Below are 18175 nucleotides of genomic sequence, written 5' to 3'. Positions count from 1 at the left end.
GAGAGGATAGTGGGAGGTTAGGCAATGGGTGCACAAACACGTAGATAAATTCTAGCATTCTACAGAACAGTGGAAGAACTACAGTTCACAATAACTTATATATTTTTTGAATAACTAGAAGAGAGGAGGAGCTTGAAGGCATCACTCTCCTGATGAGATTAATGCAGTCTGGCCTGTGGAATGGTCAGGTTTCAATGGGACTGTACTAGTGCCCATAAAAAAATGGTTTCTCATAAGTGGGTCCAGAAACTCCCCCAAGTCTCTCTTCCAATGCTCACCACTCACCTACGTTCCCTCCAGCGTGATGCCATTTACCATGAGGTGCTCAGCAGAACTGAGAAGATGCTAATACCATGATCTTGAACCCCCAGAACTGTGAGCTAAACAAACTCTTTTCTTTATAAACTACTTGGTCTCAGATATTTTGTTGTAGTAACAGAAAATGGACTAATTTTGATATTGATATTGTCAATTTCACCTTATTTTTTGAATCTATGCCATAGAGTTTCACTTCACATCCTGACTTATACATTAATCTGTGTATGTTCTACTCTAGTTGACATATTTCCATATTAGCTTTTTATTGTGCATATTTTCTTCATCAAGTAGGCACCTATTTTTTCTACATAATTTTCCTTTTTATTTATATTATCTTTCCTGCAGATACATTGAGAAGAGTCGAGCAGAAGAGTGGGCACTATTTTACTTGAATATGAAGAATCATTCAGCTAATGAACCATTTTTGTTTACCATGAGTGATTTTTCTAAATATAATTTGGTTAGTATTTTTTGTTTGCATCCTAATTAATAACCATGGTTTTTAGAATAGCAAAATCTTAATATATTTTAAAATTATTATTTTTTGATTATAAATGTGATGAATAATTATAAGATATCACCTATGGTAAAGGTTAAAGGATAACAATGTTCATTGTTTCCAAGACGTGGAGAAACGAACACTTTCCTCCTCCTGTGGGCATGTAAATTCTTACAGGGATCTGGAGGTCAATTTGACAATACATAATATTGTCCAGAATGTGCACGCCACATTCCTTGGCTTACGGTTCATCTGTTGTATTTTTCTTGGCAATTTTAGAAATTCACCTCATGAGTATGATTAGATAAGTGCACACATTTGTATATTCAAAAATTTTCTTTCAATTGTTTATAACTTTTTAAAAAGAAAGCAATTTACATTTCAACTGTTTTTATTTTGGTATGTAAAAGTATTATCTTTACTATAACATTGTTATAGTTATTTTTAAAAATTTGAAGTAAAATAAAAGTAATTCAGCTTTCATGAAAGAAAATTGGAATTTATAGAAAAGTCATAAAGAAGAAAATGAAAATGATTAAAGAATTTCATCCCAAGAGGACAGACGATCAATCTTAACATTTTGGATATATGATTCCTTTGTTTCTGTGGATATGAATGTATTCAAAATTTTTATGGTGATATATGTTTGGTAGAACAGTTTGAAATTTTAGTATATTCAATACTAAACATAATTTGAGATTACTATTCAGATCATTCTATCAAATTAAAACTTAATTCTGAAAATTAGTTTATTATGTTTAATAATGATTAAAAGTTTATTAAAATTAGAAAATTAGCTTATTCTATCAAGTTAAAATTCAATTCAAAAAACTCATTGATTATGCTTCCTTTTTTAATACTGTGTATATATAGTTAGAAAGTATATGGATATCGAATAAAAACAATTCATTCTCATTTTATTTGGTACAATTCAATTATTATTATTAGTCATATCAATAACAGTTTTCTGGTTGCAGGCACTCATTAAGAGTAGATTATGTAGGGTTTGTCAGGGTAAAAGTGTGTTTTTCATGGCCCTGTGTGAATAACATTTACTAGATCCATTCACACAGTCCCAGCTTGGCACAAGTGTTAATTTGCTTGTATGGTATAGTTTCCAATGTAGGCAGGTGTCAGAGTGAAGCAAAGTTCCTTGACTTAAGGATCTCCGTTGTATTTCTTGAGTTTGAGACCACATTCATATAACTTTTATTACAGCATATTGTTATAATTATTTTATGTTATTATTAGTTATCATTAATCCCTTACTATGCATACTTTAAAATTAAATGTTATCATAGATGTGTAGGTATAGAAAAATAGTATATTTGGGGTTTGGTACTGTTGGTCTTTTCAGACATTCACAGAGGGTGGTTGAGCATATCTTTCACAGATAAGGAGGGGACTGTAAATACTGTTGACCCTCTTTTAATGGTACACAAAGTCTTTTTGGTGAGCCTGAGATGATTTAAATCCACACAGAGACTCATGATCATAACTCACAAAATAGCATTTTATTGTGCAAACAATCCTCAGCTTATTATAAAGGTTTTGTTTTCTTAGTTATACTCAAACATGTCTACACTTAACGGTCAATAAATTCCATGACTTGCTACTTCAACTGCTTTAAGTAAATCTTTTTCTTCAAGTTATTTCAACAAAGTTTATGTGCAGAGTTTAAAGTCAATATTACATAAACATACCGCTTCATGTTCCCCAGACTATCAATCCTTCACAAGTTTTTAGAAGAAATTGTGTCCATGGGAACAAGTAGCATACATTCAATGTAAATACACATTATTTTACAGAGCAAAAAATTTGAAAAGCTGAAGACACTGTTGTTCACTCAGCCTAAGCAAAGGAGCCAAGAAAATCTCAAAGAGGTAAAAAAATAATAATAATAAAAATTTTCCCTATACATGATTATTACAATGTTAATCAATTATGCATTTCTTCTATCAGCATAACCCCCCACCATCCAGCTCAGGCTATTGAACCAAGGTGACTTGGGTGAATTTGGGGTGACAGGAAATGACCACGGAGACATGGAAAATACCTTTTTCTGGGCATCAAGACAGCTTCCTGCCTCCAGTCACAGGCTCCCACAAGGAGGGGCAAGAGAAAAACATGGCAGGCAGGCGACAGAGAGGGGGAGCACATCCTGAGGCTCGGCCTTTATTATTGGGGGGAAACGAATCCATAGAACGTTCTATCCAAAAAGGGCAAAGGGTAGGATTACAACAAACGGGTATAACTCAGCCCTGTTGGTTGATGTCCACTCCCAGAGCTGCACCTTTATTACCTGAGCAGAGGCAAGTCCACATGCATTGCAGTGGGTCGATGCCAATCCAGTACCTCCTGGCTTAGGACTTAAAGAGGTGTGCATAACTCCTGTTCAGGGCGGCCCCTGACCTATCAGTCAACAAATACAAGTTCACACTATAAAAAATCATGCTAAATAATTTTACTTACATTTCTATCATCCTAATCCTTGCCTAACTTTTAGAAGTTTAGAAATCAAATTGAGGTTAAATAAAGGTGGTGGAGATATTAATATTTTCTTTTGGTCTAGTGAAGCAATTATTTTCTTTCATTACTTTTATACACTGATTAAAGAAATTTTAGTCCTCGAGTTCCTACTTTGTGTTCCATTTATTTGAGGTATGTATTTGACATAAATAATTGATTGTGAATATAAATCGATTTATTTAAAGCCTATTAAAATGTTTTCCATAATTTTAACTTACTAATCTTTGAATGAACTTCAGTGATCCATTATGTGGATGTGAATTTTTGTCCCTAAGAAATTAGGTGAACCTAATTCTCTTTCTATTAAAATTTTAATATGCTTACGTAAATCAGAATTGTGTTTGTTGTTTTTTAGCCTCTAAAGAATGTTGTGTTTTATGAACTAGCTATAAAGTAAAAAGCTGTATTGATTTTTAAACATTTTAAGATATAAAACATTTCAAAGTATCCTAAAGAATAAAGTGCCATATTAAGGTATTAATCATTATTTTTGACATCAGATATTTCTAAAAGTGGGGCTTTTTTTGTGTGTGCTTCTGACATTTCCTTAAATATACCTACACCATTTTTTACGAGGGGAATCGAACATTAGTAAATAGCACAGCCATGGAATTCTTGTTGCTAAGTGCTGAACTTTTTGTCCGAGTACAGAGAGCTCTGAACTTACAACCTGGAAAGAGTAATATAAGTAAACATGATTGAAATTAATTTTTCACATAGAATCGTTTTGAATATTTTTCCTGAAGGTATATAAACAGACATGAGGTTTACTCTATGAATCACATGCATACTATGAGCTATATATCTTCTTTTTAAAAAATTTTATATCTTCTCTTTATTTATACACGACAGTGGAGTATATTTTGACATATTCGTACAAACATGAAGTATGTCTTATTCTAATTAGGATCTCAGTCTTGTGGATGTACATGATGTGGAGATTCACTGTGATGTATTCATACGTGTACATAGGAAAGTCACGTTAGATTCATTCCACTGTCTTTCCTATTCGCCTCCCTTCCCTTCATTCTCCTTTGTATAATTCCACTGAACTTCTATTCTCTGCCCCCTCTTGTGTGTAGCATCCACATATCAGAAAGAATATTGAACCTTTGGTTTGGGGGGACTAACTTATTTCACTTAGCATGATAGTCTCCAGATTCACCCATTTACTGGCAAGTGTCATAAACTTTTTCTTTTTTATGGCTGAATAATATTTCATTGGGTGTATATATACCACATTTTCTTTATCAATTAATCATTGAAGGGCACCTATGTTGGTTCTATAGCTTAGCTATTGTGAATTGAGCTGCTGTAAACATTGCTGGTAGGACTGAACATTGGTGTAATCATTCTGGAAAGCAGTATGCAGATACCTCGAAAAGCAAGGGATGAAACCATATTTGACCTGGTTATACCACTCCTAGGTATAATCCAAGGGAGTTAAAATCAGTGACACAGCCACAGCAATGTTTATAGAAGTTCAATTCACATATTTTTTTGAGTATGCACAAATCAGTCAAGATGTGTTAAATTATCAAGCAGTTGTGATTTACAGTAGAGATTACCAAAGAACACTTTCCAGGATTGAAAGAAGTGCCAGGGGTGAAGATACTGATGATGAGGTGGAGGTGACAGCTTTCAGAGCCAAGAGGAGAGGGCAGGCGTCTTACAGTAGCACACTTCCTAATCATTGCAGCTTCATGACCTTGTTTTTGGTGGTTTGAAAGGCTTTATTTCCCCTACAAAAGTCATTCATTAATAGTTTATCTCCCCACTAAAAAAATTAAAAAAAATCACCTCTTACCATCAGTTAGCACTTTTGATCAGCAATATGACTGATATTCTCATGCTGAGTCGATTCATGATTCTAGCTGAAGCAAATAAAATTTACATATTATTCTGACTTTACCATAGGTACATGAATAATCTCATTTAACTTTGCAATAACCCCCAAATTATTGCCATGGTCAATATCCAGGCGCTCTCCCCCTATATTCTCTCCTAGGAATTTTATAGTTTGTGATCTTATATTTATGTCTTTTATTCATTTTGAGTTGACATTTGTGCATGATGTAAGAAAAGGGACCAATTTCATTGTTTTGCAGATGGAAATCTAGTTTTCCTAGCAACATTTATTGAAGATTGTCTTTCCCCCATTGTGTCTTATTGGTGCCCATAGTTAACCACATATGTTTGTATTTATTTCTGGGCTCCCTATTCTATTCCTCTGGTTTATGTGTCTGTTTTTATGCTAGAACTATACTATTTTATTACTACCATTTTGTAATGTAATTCTAAATCAGAAAGTATAATCCTCCAATTTTGTTTTTTCTTCTCAGTATTGCATGGTTCCATATGAATTTTAGATTTTTAAAAATTCATATGAAGAATGTCATTAGGATTTCAATAAGGATTACATTGAGTCTACAGATTAATTTGGAAAATATGGACATTTAAAAATATTAATTCTTATGATCCATGAGTGTGATATATATATTTCCACTTATTTGTGTCTTCTTCAACTTCTTTCACCAATATTTTTGAGTTTTTAGAGTACAGACTGTTCATATCTTTGGTTAGATTTATTTCTAGTTTTTTGACTTGAAGCTATCATAAATGGAATTGTTCTCTTAATTTTTTTCAGTTAGATTATTATTTGTATATAAGAATGCTACTGATTTTTATGTTGATTTTGTGTCCTGAAATTTTATTGAATTTGTTTATTAGTTTTAAGAGTCTTGATGGTGAAATATTTGGGAGTTTTACATACAGAATAATGTTATTTGCAAATGATTTTCCTTCTTCCTCTCTGATTTCAAGTCTTTTATTTCTTTTTCTTGTCTTATTGCTCTAGCTAGTATTACTGTGTTGAATAGAAGTGGTGAGAGTAGGTAAGCATGCTTACCTTATACTGGAATTTAGTGGAAAAACTTTCATTATTTCCCTGTTGATTATAGTGTTACTTGTGAGTTTTTCATAAATATCTCTTATGTTGGGGAACTTCCTTCTCTATGTAAGGAAGTTTTTGAGAGTTTTTATTAAGAAAGCATGTTGGACTTTATGATATGTTTTCCATGTCAATTGCTATGTTTGTATGGTTTTTAATCTTTCATTATGTTAATGTGTATCACACTGATTAATTTGGGTATGTTAAACCATTCTTGTATGTAAAGGATAAAACTAAGTTTGTCATCATATATAATCTTTTTTATGTGTTGTTGGATTTAGCTTGCTAATATTTCATTTAGAATTTTTGCTTCAATGTTTGTTGGAGAAATTGGCTGGTAGTTTTCTTTTCCTTCCTTTTTTTTTTTTTTGCTTGTTTGTTTGATGTCTTTGACTGGCTTAATTATTAGAATGATACTGGCCTCATAAAATATACTTGGAACTATTCTTTCCAGCTGCAATGTTTAAGAAGTATTGGCATTAATTTTTCTTTGAATGTTTGCTCAAGTTTACTGGTGAAGCCATCTGGTCCTGGGACTTTCTTTGTAGGGAGATTTTAAATTTATTGTTTGATCTCCTTTTTTTTGTTGTTTTTTTGTCTGCTCATACTTTCTATTTTTTCCTGAATCAATCAGTTAGATTGTATTTTTCTAGAATTTTATTTCATTTCCTCTGTTATCTAATTTGTTGACAAATAATTATTCATAATAGTTTCTTACAATCCTTTTTAGTTGTGAGGCATCTATAATTTCTTTGCTTTCATTTTCAATTTTATATAAGTATTCTTTTTCACTTTTTTCCTGAGAAAATCTGTAATTTCTCCACTTTTATTTTTTATTTATTTGAGTCTTCTCTATTTTTTTCTTATGATAGACTAGCTAAGTGTTTGGCAATTTGTTAATTTTTGAAAAGACCAACTCTTGTTTTTATTGATTCTTTCCACAGTTTTTCTATTCTCTATTTTATTTATGTTCTGATTTTTGTTACTTCATTCTGATTTGATGTTTAATTTGTAATCCTTCTCCTAGTTTCTTGAGGCATAAAGCTAGTTTATTTATTTAGGATTTTTCTTTTAAAATATTGACCATTATTGTTATAAACTTCCCTCTTAGAACTGCTTTTGCTATATTCCATATATTTTTTTATTTTGTATTGTCATTGTCACTTGTTTCAATATATTTTTTCATTTCCCTTTTGATGTCTTCCTTGACCATGTTGTTTTCCAGGAGCATGTTGTTTAATTTCCATGTATTTTCTAAGATTTCTCCTGTTGTTGATTTCTAATTTCATAGTATTGTGGTTTGAGCCAATGCTAGACATTATTTTGATCTTCCTAAATTTGTTTTTTTAGCTCAATATATGATCTATCCTGGAGAATGTTCCATATGCACTGGGAAAATGTGCAGTGTTTTCCCGTTGGACATATACAGATTTCTGTATATGTCTGTTGGGGTTATGTGGTTAAAAGTGCTATTCAAGTCTAGGATTTCTTTATTTATTTTCTGTTTAGTTGATCTGCCCATTGTTGAAAGTGGGGTATTGGAGTTCCTTACTATTGTTGTGTTGCTATCTATTTCTCCTTTCATGTCCATTGATGATTACTTTATATAGTCACACACTCCAATATTAGCAACATATATATTTACAATTATCATGTTGTCTTTTTTTAGCTTTTTAAGAAAATTTTTTAATTTTAATTTTAATTTTTAAATTTGTTCTAATTAGTTATATAGTAGAGTAGAATGCATTTTGATGCATTGTACACCAATTGTTACCCTATATATATGTATGATTACACTACCAGTGTGACTCTGCACCATGTTCAGCCCAAGGGAAAAAAAAGTTCTGCTCAATTATCATGTTGTCTTGATGAATTGATTCCTTGAAGTCTATTTTATCAGATTTAAGCATAGCTTCCCTGCTTTGGGTTACAATTTGCATGGAATAGCTTCTATCTTTTCACTGTCAGCCTATGGATGTCCTTAAAGATTATCTGGGTCTGTGGTAGATAGCATAGCATACAACCCCCCCCCCCAATCTATTCAGATATTCTATGGCTTTTAATTGAAGAATTAAAACCATTTACATTCAGGATATTATTGATAGATAAGGACTCACTAACTTCCCTTTTCCAATTTGGTTTGTGGCTTTTTATAGCTCCTTTTTTCCTTTCTTCCTCTCTTGTCCCACTTTGTGACAAACTGTGGAACAAGGTTTCTGTGCTCGGGATCTTAGGAAACTACTGCAGCATCTGGGACTTGAAGCACAGGGTCATTCTCCGAGGCATGCATGGATGTCATCTCCCACTAAGCTGGGATCTCCTGCTCTCAGACATACCCCAGCAGTTCAGGTCCAAGGGACTGGGTATAACTGGGGTTCTGACCTTGGGGACAAGGTACCATCATGGTTCTGGGAAACCATGGTGCTCCAGAGGTTTGGTTCCCCAGGACCAGCTGCAAAACGGGGACCCAGAAACACCAGGGAATAGTGGCACCTGGGGGGTCTAGGGAATAAGCTACCATGTAGTAACGATTCTGGGATAGTGGGACACAGCAGTAGTTCATGCTCTGTGAGGTGAAGTGCAGCAGCCTTCAGAACCCAGGAGTGGGTTGGGGATGCTGTGACTTGGGTCCTAGGTGGCACAGAGCAGTTCAGCAATGACTCCATTGCCTGGAGAAGTAGCTCAGACTGTGGAGAGCTAGCCCCATTCCAGGTTGGCAAGCTGTCTTGGAGGTCAGGGTGACCAAACTTGGCCAAGACTTAGATATCTTGAGTTGGGAGGTGTCATATCTGCTCAGCCTCAGAAATCACAGCTATTTGGATCCCTTAAGGAAGATGGTGCTACATCCGCTGTGGTGCTAAGAGGTGCAATTGCTCCTGTGTTCTAGGGGCTTGGAGCCCCCAGAGGTGGCCATAGCCTTATTTGTAGTGGCTGGGAGACTGTTTTTAAGTGCAGGAGGCCTGAGGTCCCCAAGGTGTAGGGTGCTGTATCAGCTATGATGCTAGGGGTAGGGTGTGACTATTCCAATGTGCAGGAGGCCTGGGGTCCTCGGAGATGAAGTACTGTCTTGGCTGTGGTGCTGGGGTGGGACAACTCCAGTAGCTCAAAACTCGGGATTCCCAGTAGCAGGGTACCAGTTCAGCTTGGCCCTAGGGGGATGGTGCACTAGGACAGTGCTGGGACTGGGATAGGTGGAGAACAAAGTAGCCAAATGGCAGCGTGGCCCTAAAACATAATAATGAGCAGCTTTGCTCGGGGATGACATGCTACTGGGTGGGTATGGTGCAGTGGTGGTTGAGCCTCAGGGATGGCGGAATGCAATGGCTACTCTCCACTAGAACAGGGCGCACTCTACAAGTGGTTCTGGTTCTAAGATGGAAAAGAACAATAGCAGCACAGGCAGAGGACAGCATCTGCTCCACTATGAAGTAGCTCAGTGCTTAGAGTCCAGCAAGGTTCAGAGCCTCTGAGGTTCCCGGAGTTCCCATTAGCAAAGATGGTAGGTGTTGATGGTGACATGGACTTGTAGGGTCCTCTTGCCTACTGTTTCCCTGCAGGGAGAAGGTCCTCCTGGTTCTGAGCTGATCCCAAATGGGTGGATGGGGTGTTGGAGGCAATGTGTTTCCTTCCTTTCTCAGTGGGTTTCTGTTTCCTTTTTGCTCCTCTCTAGTGCTCTTCTTTAGTTAATGTGGTTGAAATGTCGTTGACAAGTGTTAGGAACTTCTAGCTGACCATCTTGCTGACGCCAGCCCCTGGAGCTAATCTTTGTATAAGGTAGGAGTTAGGGGTTCTGAGCTATTTTTTTAGACTTTAAAAAATGCAAACATTTTAAAGATTGAGTAGCCATGTCACGTACATTCTCAAAAATAGTAGCCAGATCAATATTAATGCATATCAAACTTAGTACTTTGGAAGAAGGGGAAAAAGGCATATCTGAACTTCTCACTTCCAGTAGCCTTTAAAGAAAGACCATCTTCACAGAGGTAAGTGAAGTTCTGACATTGTAGAAATTCATGTGTGAGTGCAGGTGAGGACCATCATCTTCTTGCTGTGTCTCATAACTTCTTCCCTTCCACAGGGGAAGTTTTGCCTTATTAAAATCATACCAAGCTGGGCATGGTGGCATGCTTCTGTGGTCCAAGCACTTGAGAAACTGAGGTGGTACGATCACTTGAGTCCAAGAGTTTGAGACCAGCAAGGGGAAAACAGTGAGACCCTGGTCTCAAAAAAAAAAAAAAAATCGTAACAAAGTCTTATCACTCTGTACATAGAATATTTTATATCCCAGTATCCACTATGTAAAACTTGGCTAGCCTTTGGAGAACACATAAAACCTATTCTTGTTTTGATTATCAGAAATATTGAAAGATCCAAGCTAATAGCAGAACATCAGCATAATAACTTCCCTTTAGACCTTTTCTGAGCTATTATTTATTTATTTTCTTTCTTTCTTCTTCTTCTTTTTTTTTTTTTAAGATTCAACAATGTCTAAAGATGAACAGGTCATTTTGCAGTCTGCCAAATGAAGTTCAGCTCCAACTTTGCCAGACGGCAATCTATCAAGAGTAAGTGGCACAGCCTGGCGTGGTGGCACAGGTCTATAATCCCAGTGGCTCTAGAGAGGCTGAGGCAGGAGGATTGTAAATTCAAAGTCAGCCTCAGTAACTTAGTGGGGCTGTCAGCATCTTGGAGATACCCATCTGTAAATAAAATTTTAAAAAGGGCTGGGGATGTGACTCAGTGGTTAAGAATCCCTTGGAAAATCACCAGTATATATATAATAAAAGTAAGTGACACAGAAATATTCAAGTCTTTGCAGTCCCTAAGAAAGGCAGTGCCAGATGGTGAGTAGAGTTTAGCAAAACTTCAGAAACAAAAGGCATGTTATAAAAGGAATATTGACCAAAAGGAATATGTCACCATTTGTAGTTTGTGCTTTGAACTCTGTAATACAATGATGAGTTTCAAACCAACCTGAAGCAAACTAGAAAATAGGATGATGAGAAGACTAAGATTGTTTTAAGCAAAAGAGCAAAATGATAAAAAAATGACTAGACTTCTACAGAATGAGGGAGAACATGCAAATCCAGGTAAAACGTATTAGGCAAAGTACTTTAAGTTTTATGATAAAGGTCTGCAGTTGACAATTTGTAATTTGGAGTCACCCCAAATCTCTTTAAATGCTAACTAACTTTTTCATAGTTCTTCATAGGTTAACCCTACCTTCTCAATATGGACTACAAACAAAAGAAAACAAACAGAATAGCTACCTTTTTCAGAATCCCTCTAAATATATAAGACAATGATTTAGATTCTGATAGATATGCTTTGAGATATTTTGATTTGAAGTTAATATAGAGAGAAAAAGCAGGACGAGGGCCTCAGTGTTTCTGGTACAGGTATGGGCAAAGGTCACATGAATCCTTGCTTGAGTGAGTTGGTTTCCTAACTGTGGTGGAGATAGTGTGGAGTGGGTTTGGCCCAGTGTCTTCACCAGAGTGGATGCTAGAAGTTGAGCCTAAAAAAACACTTTACTAACCTTTTCAAAGAATTTCTATGGTACCCTATCCCTGTAGTAAACCCTTTCTTTCTTAAACCAATCCAAGTGGATTCTGTTGTCTGCAACTCAGAGATGTCTAATATAAGATCCATTTGTATGTGATTCCTTCTTGGAAAAAAACTTGTGAATCATTGACTGCTTTTCTCAGGAGACTGTCAAGTAAAAATCATGGATATACAGAACTTTTAGTGAGGAGTTACTTTCATTAAGTACCAGTTCATTCAATGAAAATTACCATTAATATTTACTCAGATTTTCCCTTTTCAATGGAGGTTAAAAACCAAAAGTGAATCAATATTTTTCTATAAATAATTAATAATTTTCATAGGCTCTTCTTAGAGTTTAATAGAAAATTTACCTATGTAGGCATTTGCATATTTATGTAGATAGTTTAATTTCTGAGTGTGAAGGTGTTAAGCCATTTTCTATTCTTAAAAATACTCTGATTTCTATATTAGTTGTATTGGAATAGTTGTGTCTATAGGCTTAACAAGGAAAATAAATATTAAGGAGGAAGAGGAATCCATTCATAAGTGCTTCAAATGCTCCGGAAGCATAAAATTAAATGTTTAAACATGAGAACTGTATTTAGTATTGGCATTCCATCACTAAATAGGCTCTTGAAGAATCATTCTGGGGTTGTAGAATAATACAAAAGTAGAGTACAGGTCCATGTAAATATTTTATGGTTTTATTATATGGGCAATATTCTTAAATTTTAATGCTGCAGGAGAAAAGGGCAGCCCTGTAATCTTTGTGTCAATGAAATGTAGAAGAGGCTGATGATCCAATTAGTGTAATGGACATCTGGCACCCGAATGATGCACTTCCAAATCTGGCTGAGAAGAACTGGCCCTCACCCACATTTTTGCAATATAAAAAAGAGAAAGCAGGATGCAGAATCCTCCTCCCTCATTTTCTGTGATGATTTTAATCCGACAGATCCCTGAAAATCAGACTTGCATCCGCTGGAGGGCTTTTCATACATGAACTCTTCCCTCTAACTTTGCCTTCTCACGTGCCCTCTCCCTTCCTTTCCCATCACATACTTATTATTGGCCTCATTCTCATGATTCCACAGTGGTCCACTGAACTATTACCCTATTCTTTGTTCTTAGAAACACATCATTATCTTAAGGACATTTCATGGTGTAACAGTTACCTCTGAAATTTTAAATCATTTTTCAAAACTGTGGAGTCGAGATAAGGGCTTTAAAAAAATTTTGAGTCTTTGTTAACATAAAAAAATGGAAAGTCAGAAGTCTTCACATTTTAATCCTATAATTTTCTTCCTAACAGTAGTGAAAATAACAACTTCTTGCGTCTTCTTCCTTTGGAACTAGAATCATAGTTCTTTAAGTAACCATATAAGTTGATCTTAAAATTCTATTCACTTGCATTATCATGTCCTGTATGTTGAGGTACAGTTGAGTCTGCCATGGTCTTCTTGTGCTACTACATGCCTTGCCATGTACGCCAAAACTCCCAGAAATTTGACGATTATTATCATCTTTTTTTCACAAGGGCCACTTGTCAGGATTGTTCAGACACCTAATAATTCTGAGATAATAGTGCATTGCAGTTCTTGTACCAAAGCTGGGCTTCTTCCAGACAAATAATAGGCTTGAACACTGCTTGCTAAAAGATCAATGGATTCCCTAAGCTCAAGTCTCTTGTGACTCATCCTGCTGCATATTGAGGTTCCACTAGTCCTAGGTATTGTCCTATGGGCCTTGGGAAACTTGTGCAACCATGCTGACACAATTGTCACTGTGGCTGATATAATAATAAATTTTTTGAATGTGGCTCAGAAGTCTAGTGCCTTCTATCAGCATCCATGGCACTGTGGAAGCCTAACTTCTTAACTTGTGTTATTTTTTTGGGTAGGGTTTTCCTGCTTTGAACTCTCCTTCACACTGTAATACTTATAGAAATAGGGCTGAATCCCAATAGTGTATTTATAAAATATCATCCTTTTGAAGAATCTAAATCAAATCACTGGTAGATGTTCTCTATTTTCCTCCCAAAACATTATGAATCCTAATAGGTGCATGTTTATTCCATTTTTTCAATGAAGGATTAGAAGGGGAGGTTAAGTGATTTTCTCAAGGTCATTTAAGTAACTGATAGAAGATCAAATGCTCGATTCAGACCTTTTCAGTGATCACATCAGAATGGAGGCATCTTTACCACGTAATACTGCCATCTTTCTCACTAAGGTTTTCTGCAATGACGATACCAACTTCATTTAGGACTTAGGGATTATAATTTCTGTTCTAGGAAGGAAGGATTCCTGGTAGTATAATTACTAACTGATAATCTGAAATTACACAGATTTACCGATATTTCAATAGAACATGTTCTGTTCTAGTCTTCACAAATGGTAATATTCAAATGAGAAAACTAAAAAAAAAAATCAATGGTGTTCATTCTGAGCCTTACAGTGTTTCTTAAGTATAGTTTCCTCAAAGTATTGTGGAGAGCCTTGTAGGGATAGATCTCTGGGTTCCATCCAGATCTACCTAGTCAGAATTTCCAGGCTGCAAGAGAACCATGTTTTTTAAAAGTTTACCCAGGTAAACGTTTGTGTCTGTTAAAGCTTATCATGAATTATTGCCAGAGATGAACTGCTTCTATAAACCAAGAGTGAGTAAACTACTATGCTCTGGCTAAATATCTACATTTAGAAAAAGTGTCGAATTTTACAAAACTGTTCCTAAATATATTACTTTAAAAAATTCTTGATAAAAGGTGCACAAATCGTCACCAGATCTGTCTCCCAGAAAGTCAAAAACCTTTGACTTATATCATGAATTTAGCAGTAGTGGTTTTTTAAAAAAAGGCCTATATTTGTGAAATAGCGGGTTCACCTAAGTAATTCATTTGTGTGGAGACCTTCCACTCTGTGGTTGTGCAGTACCTCCTTTTGCCTATTCATAAATTCACTCAATCTATATACATTGAGTGCCTACTTTCTGGGACCAGCGCCATTCCAGGCACTGCCGCCACAGCCCTGGGTATCAACTGCCCTCAGGGTCTACACAGAAGAGGAAGGTAACTGCTCCTTAACAAAAGTAAACCTCTGTTAGGCAAAAAAAATGACAGGGTTTTTGCTTTTTGTTCTGTTTGTGACTTCCAGCTAGCCATTTTGCAGGAGAAATGTCTTTGATGTTCTTTCCCTCCAGGTTTGGAGCTGAAAGCCTGGTTCTAAGGCAAGGACACGCACCTCTTGAATGCTACTTGATTCTCGCTGGCCGTTTAAGGGTTGTATCAAGTAACACAAGCACGAACAACAACTCTGACATTTTAAGTGAGTTTGAAGAAGGCGACTTCATTGGGGTAAATACTGTCTCACTTTCTCAGTCTCTGATTATAATTTTTTTATTTAAAAATTTTTTAAAATTGTGATGGGGGTATCACCCAGTGGTAGAATTTGTTCTTGGAATACATGAGGCCCTGGGTTCAATCTCCAGTACCAATAAAAAAAATTATGTCATCTGTATGTCATTGTGTTAAAATAACAAGGTGCTACAATATTGTCCTCGAGTATTAGATATTTTAGTAACTGAAATACTTCAAAATGAAAAATACATTTTTCATTAGTAATGTAGAGCCAACATATTTCCTAATATAGTTTCTCAAAATTTATCAATAATTAATAAACAATTATTGTTTTATTGACCAATTTAATGAATGAATTGCAAACTGTGTAGCTTTGGAGGTAGAGTGATATTCACAAATTAACTGCTACTTATTCAAAGAGCTCTTTTTTTTTAATAAAATTTTTTTTGTAGTTGTAGATGGACAGAATGCCCTTATTTTATTTATTTTTATGTGGTGCTAAAGATCGAACCCAGTGCCTCACACATGTTAGACAAGCGCTCTGCCACTGTGCTATAGCCGCAACCCTCAAAGAGCTCTTTTTGGTTCTTTAAAGAAATTCTATGCTTGCAAAAGATTTTATGTAAAAGGGATAAGATTTAGGCTAAGAAAGCAGCTTGTGTGTAGAAATCAAACTTACTTCATTTCTACATTTAGTCAAGGCCAGATTGGATTTGGAGATCCCTGAAGTCCCTAAGTATAGAGATCTTGCAAAGTGGGAGCATTTGCTGGGTTGATTTCAGAAATGTCAACTGAGGTGAGATATAGTATCAGAAACAGTGATAAAGAATCTGGACTTGATTCTCCAGGCAGTGAAACTGGTTGGGGTTTTTTTAGTAGGGAGGAGATGGATTGGATTTTCATTAAGATGAATGACTAGTGGTGATGTGGGGATTGTGTTAACAGAGGGAAGACAAAATGGAATTGGAGTTGGGAGACTGATCAGGAGCCCCCAGACCCAGGCACTGGATGTGGGGATACCAAGAAGGATGCGGGCTGCAGAAGCCTCCTCCTACATTTTCTGTAATGATTTTAATCCTAGTGAGTCCACTGTGCTGCCCTGACTCTGTGCAGATCAAATTAAGCCATTGTTTTTCAACTAAAGGAAAGAATCTTGGATATCATCTGGTGTTTCTCAAATTTAATTTTTTTTAAAAAAATTGTGATCTCTTTCCTCCTCCTTCTTCCCTTTGATTTTGAACTCAGGAGAACTTGGCTACTGAGCTACATCCCCAGCCCTTTTTATTTTGAGAGGTTCTCACTAAATTGCTTAGGGCCTTACTAAATTGCTGAGGCTGTCCTCGAAACCCCAACGCAAATTTAATATTAAAGTCATGCTGTGTGCCCTTCACTAAGATATGCACACTTTTGTTCTTTATTACCACAACCTTTTCAATTTTATAATCATAAAGAAGTGTTACAGTTTTGTAAATGTCCACACTAATGTCTCCCTGTCCCCTGCCTGTTAGTGTCATGGATCTATATCAGTTTATCTACCTCAAGCTTGCTATCTTCAGAACCAAGCACCCCTTTTCCTCAGTAATAAAGTGTTAAATGGAGGTAGGACACAGCATTACATATTTTTGTAGATCATGCTTCTGTTTTGACACATGAAGTGTTTCAGAGTAGAGAAGTCTCCACCTGGGGTTCTGTTTTCATAGAAAATTCTGCATGAACTAATGCTGCTGGGACTGTGGGTTATATGAAAGCAAGGACCACACTAGTCCTTATTCATTTAATCTGTAAGATCAAGATGTTCTTGAGTTCTTGAGTTTCTCAAGTTCTAGTGTTCTATGGCACAGTAGGGTGACTGTAGTCAACAATCACTAGAAGACAGGATTTTGAATGTTCCCACCACAAAGAAATGATAACTATTTGAGGTTATTGGTATGCCACAGACCAGACTTCATCCTCAAACATTGTCCATATGTATCACGATATCATTAGGCTGGGGTTATAGCTCAGTGGTGGAGAGGTTGCCTCACACGTGAGGCACTGGGTTCAATCCTCAGCACCACATAAAAATAAATAAACAAAATAAAGATATTGTGTCCATCTATAATAAAAAAATATTTTTAAAAAGATATCATGCTGTACCTCCAAAATATGTATAATTATTCTGTATCAATTTAAACATTAAAATTATTTATTTAAAATGATACATCATTGTAATTTTATAGTTTCCCAGACTTCCAGTGTAAGATTAATGTCAGAACTGAAATAACTTTAAAGAGGTGCATTTGTTTTTGTTTTTCAGGAAATCTGCCTCTTAACAAATGCCAATCGACCTACTTCAGTTGTATGTGAAACAAATGTAGAACTTCTGGTGGTAAGTAAAGAAGTGAGTATCTGATGATGCACATTAAAACAGCTGATGTTTTAAGGAATCCCAGATATCTTTCAAAGCTAAAAATAATCACATTGAGAATGAATACTAATGAAAATTATGCCTACGGAATAAATAATGTTAGGTCTTATAATACACCATAAGGCATTTCGAAGGATTAAATTAAATCTGTTAGATCTGTACCTGGAAGAACAAAATGGTAAGTGGTAGTAACTGTTGCTGTTCTTGATTATCATGAGAACAAATAAGTTCTTGCTGTTGATGGCAAATATATCCTTCTAATAAAATTGTCACTTGAGTATAAATGCTGTATTGTTTAGGAACAAGACAGTTTGCTGGCTTGTTACTTTGTTTGTAATTTTTAAAAAATCTTTTCTAGTTGTCAGTGGACCTCTATTTTATTTATTTATATGCGACTCAAACCCAGTGCCTCACACATGCTAGGCAAGCACTCTACCACTGAGCCATAACCCCAGCCCCTGCTGAGACTCTTAATAATTGGACAAGAGCCATGTGCGCGTCTGGTGTTTGGCCATCACTGTGTGTTGTGTTACTACATCGAGTGGAAAGCAAAGTTCTAAATTTTCATCA

General features: G+C 35.7%; 1 protein-coding gene across 1 annotated transcript; it reads left to right on the top strand.

Moving 5' to 3' along the window:
* Positions 1–2630: 2630 nt before the first annotated feature.
* LOC144366680 (uncharacterized) lies at positions 2631–17733 on the top strand. The gene is made up of 4 exons (XM_078021311.1): positions 2631–2700; positions 10773–10861; positions 15042–15195; positions 17495–17733. Exons 2-4 carry the CDS (start codon positions 10791–10793, stop codon positions 17588–17590), a joined length of 321 nt encoding a protein of 106 aa, XP_077877437.1. The 5' UTR covers positions 2631–2700; positions 10773–10790; the 3' UTR covers positions 17591–17733.
* The last annotated feature ends 442 nt before the right edge of the window (positions 17734–18175 follow it).

Source organism: Ictidomys tridecemlineatus, chromosome 9 (genome assembly GCF_052094955.1).
Source record: "Ictidomys tridecemlineatus isolate mIctTri1 chromosome 9, mIctTri1.hap1, whole genome shotgun sequence".
NCBI classification, from domain to species: Eukaryota; Metazoa; Chordata; class Mammalia; order Rodentia; family Sciuridae; genus Ictidomys; species Ictidomys tridecemlineatus.
Note: the sequence above shows the minus strand (reverse complement) of the source record. Positions and strands in the feature narration are given on the sequence as shown.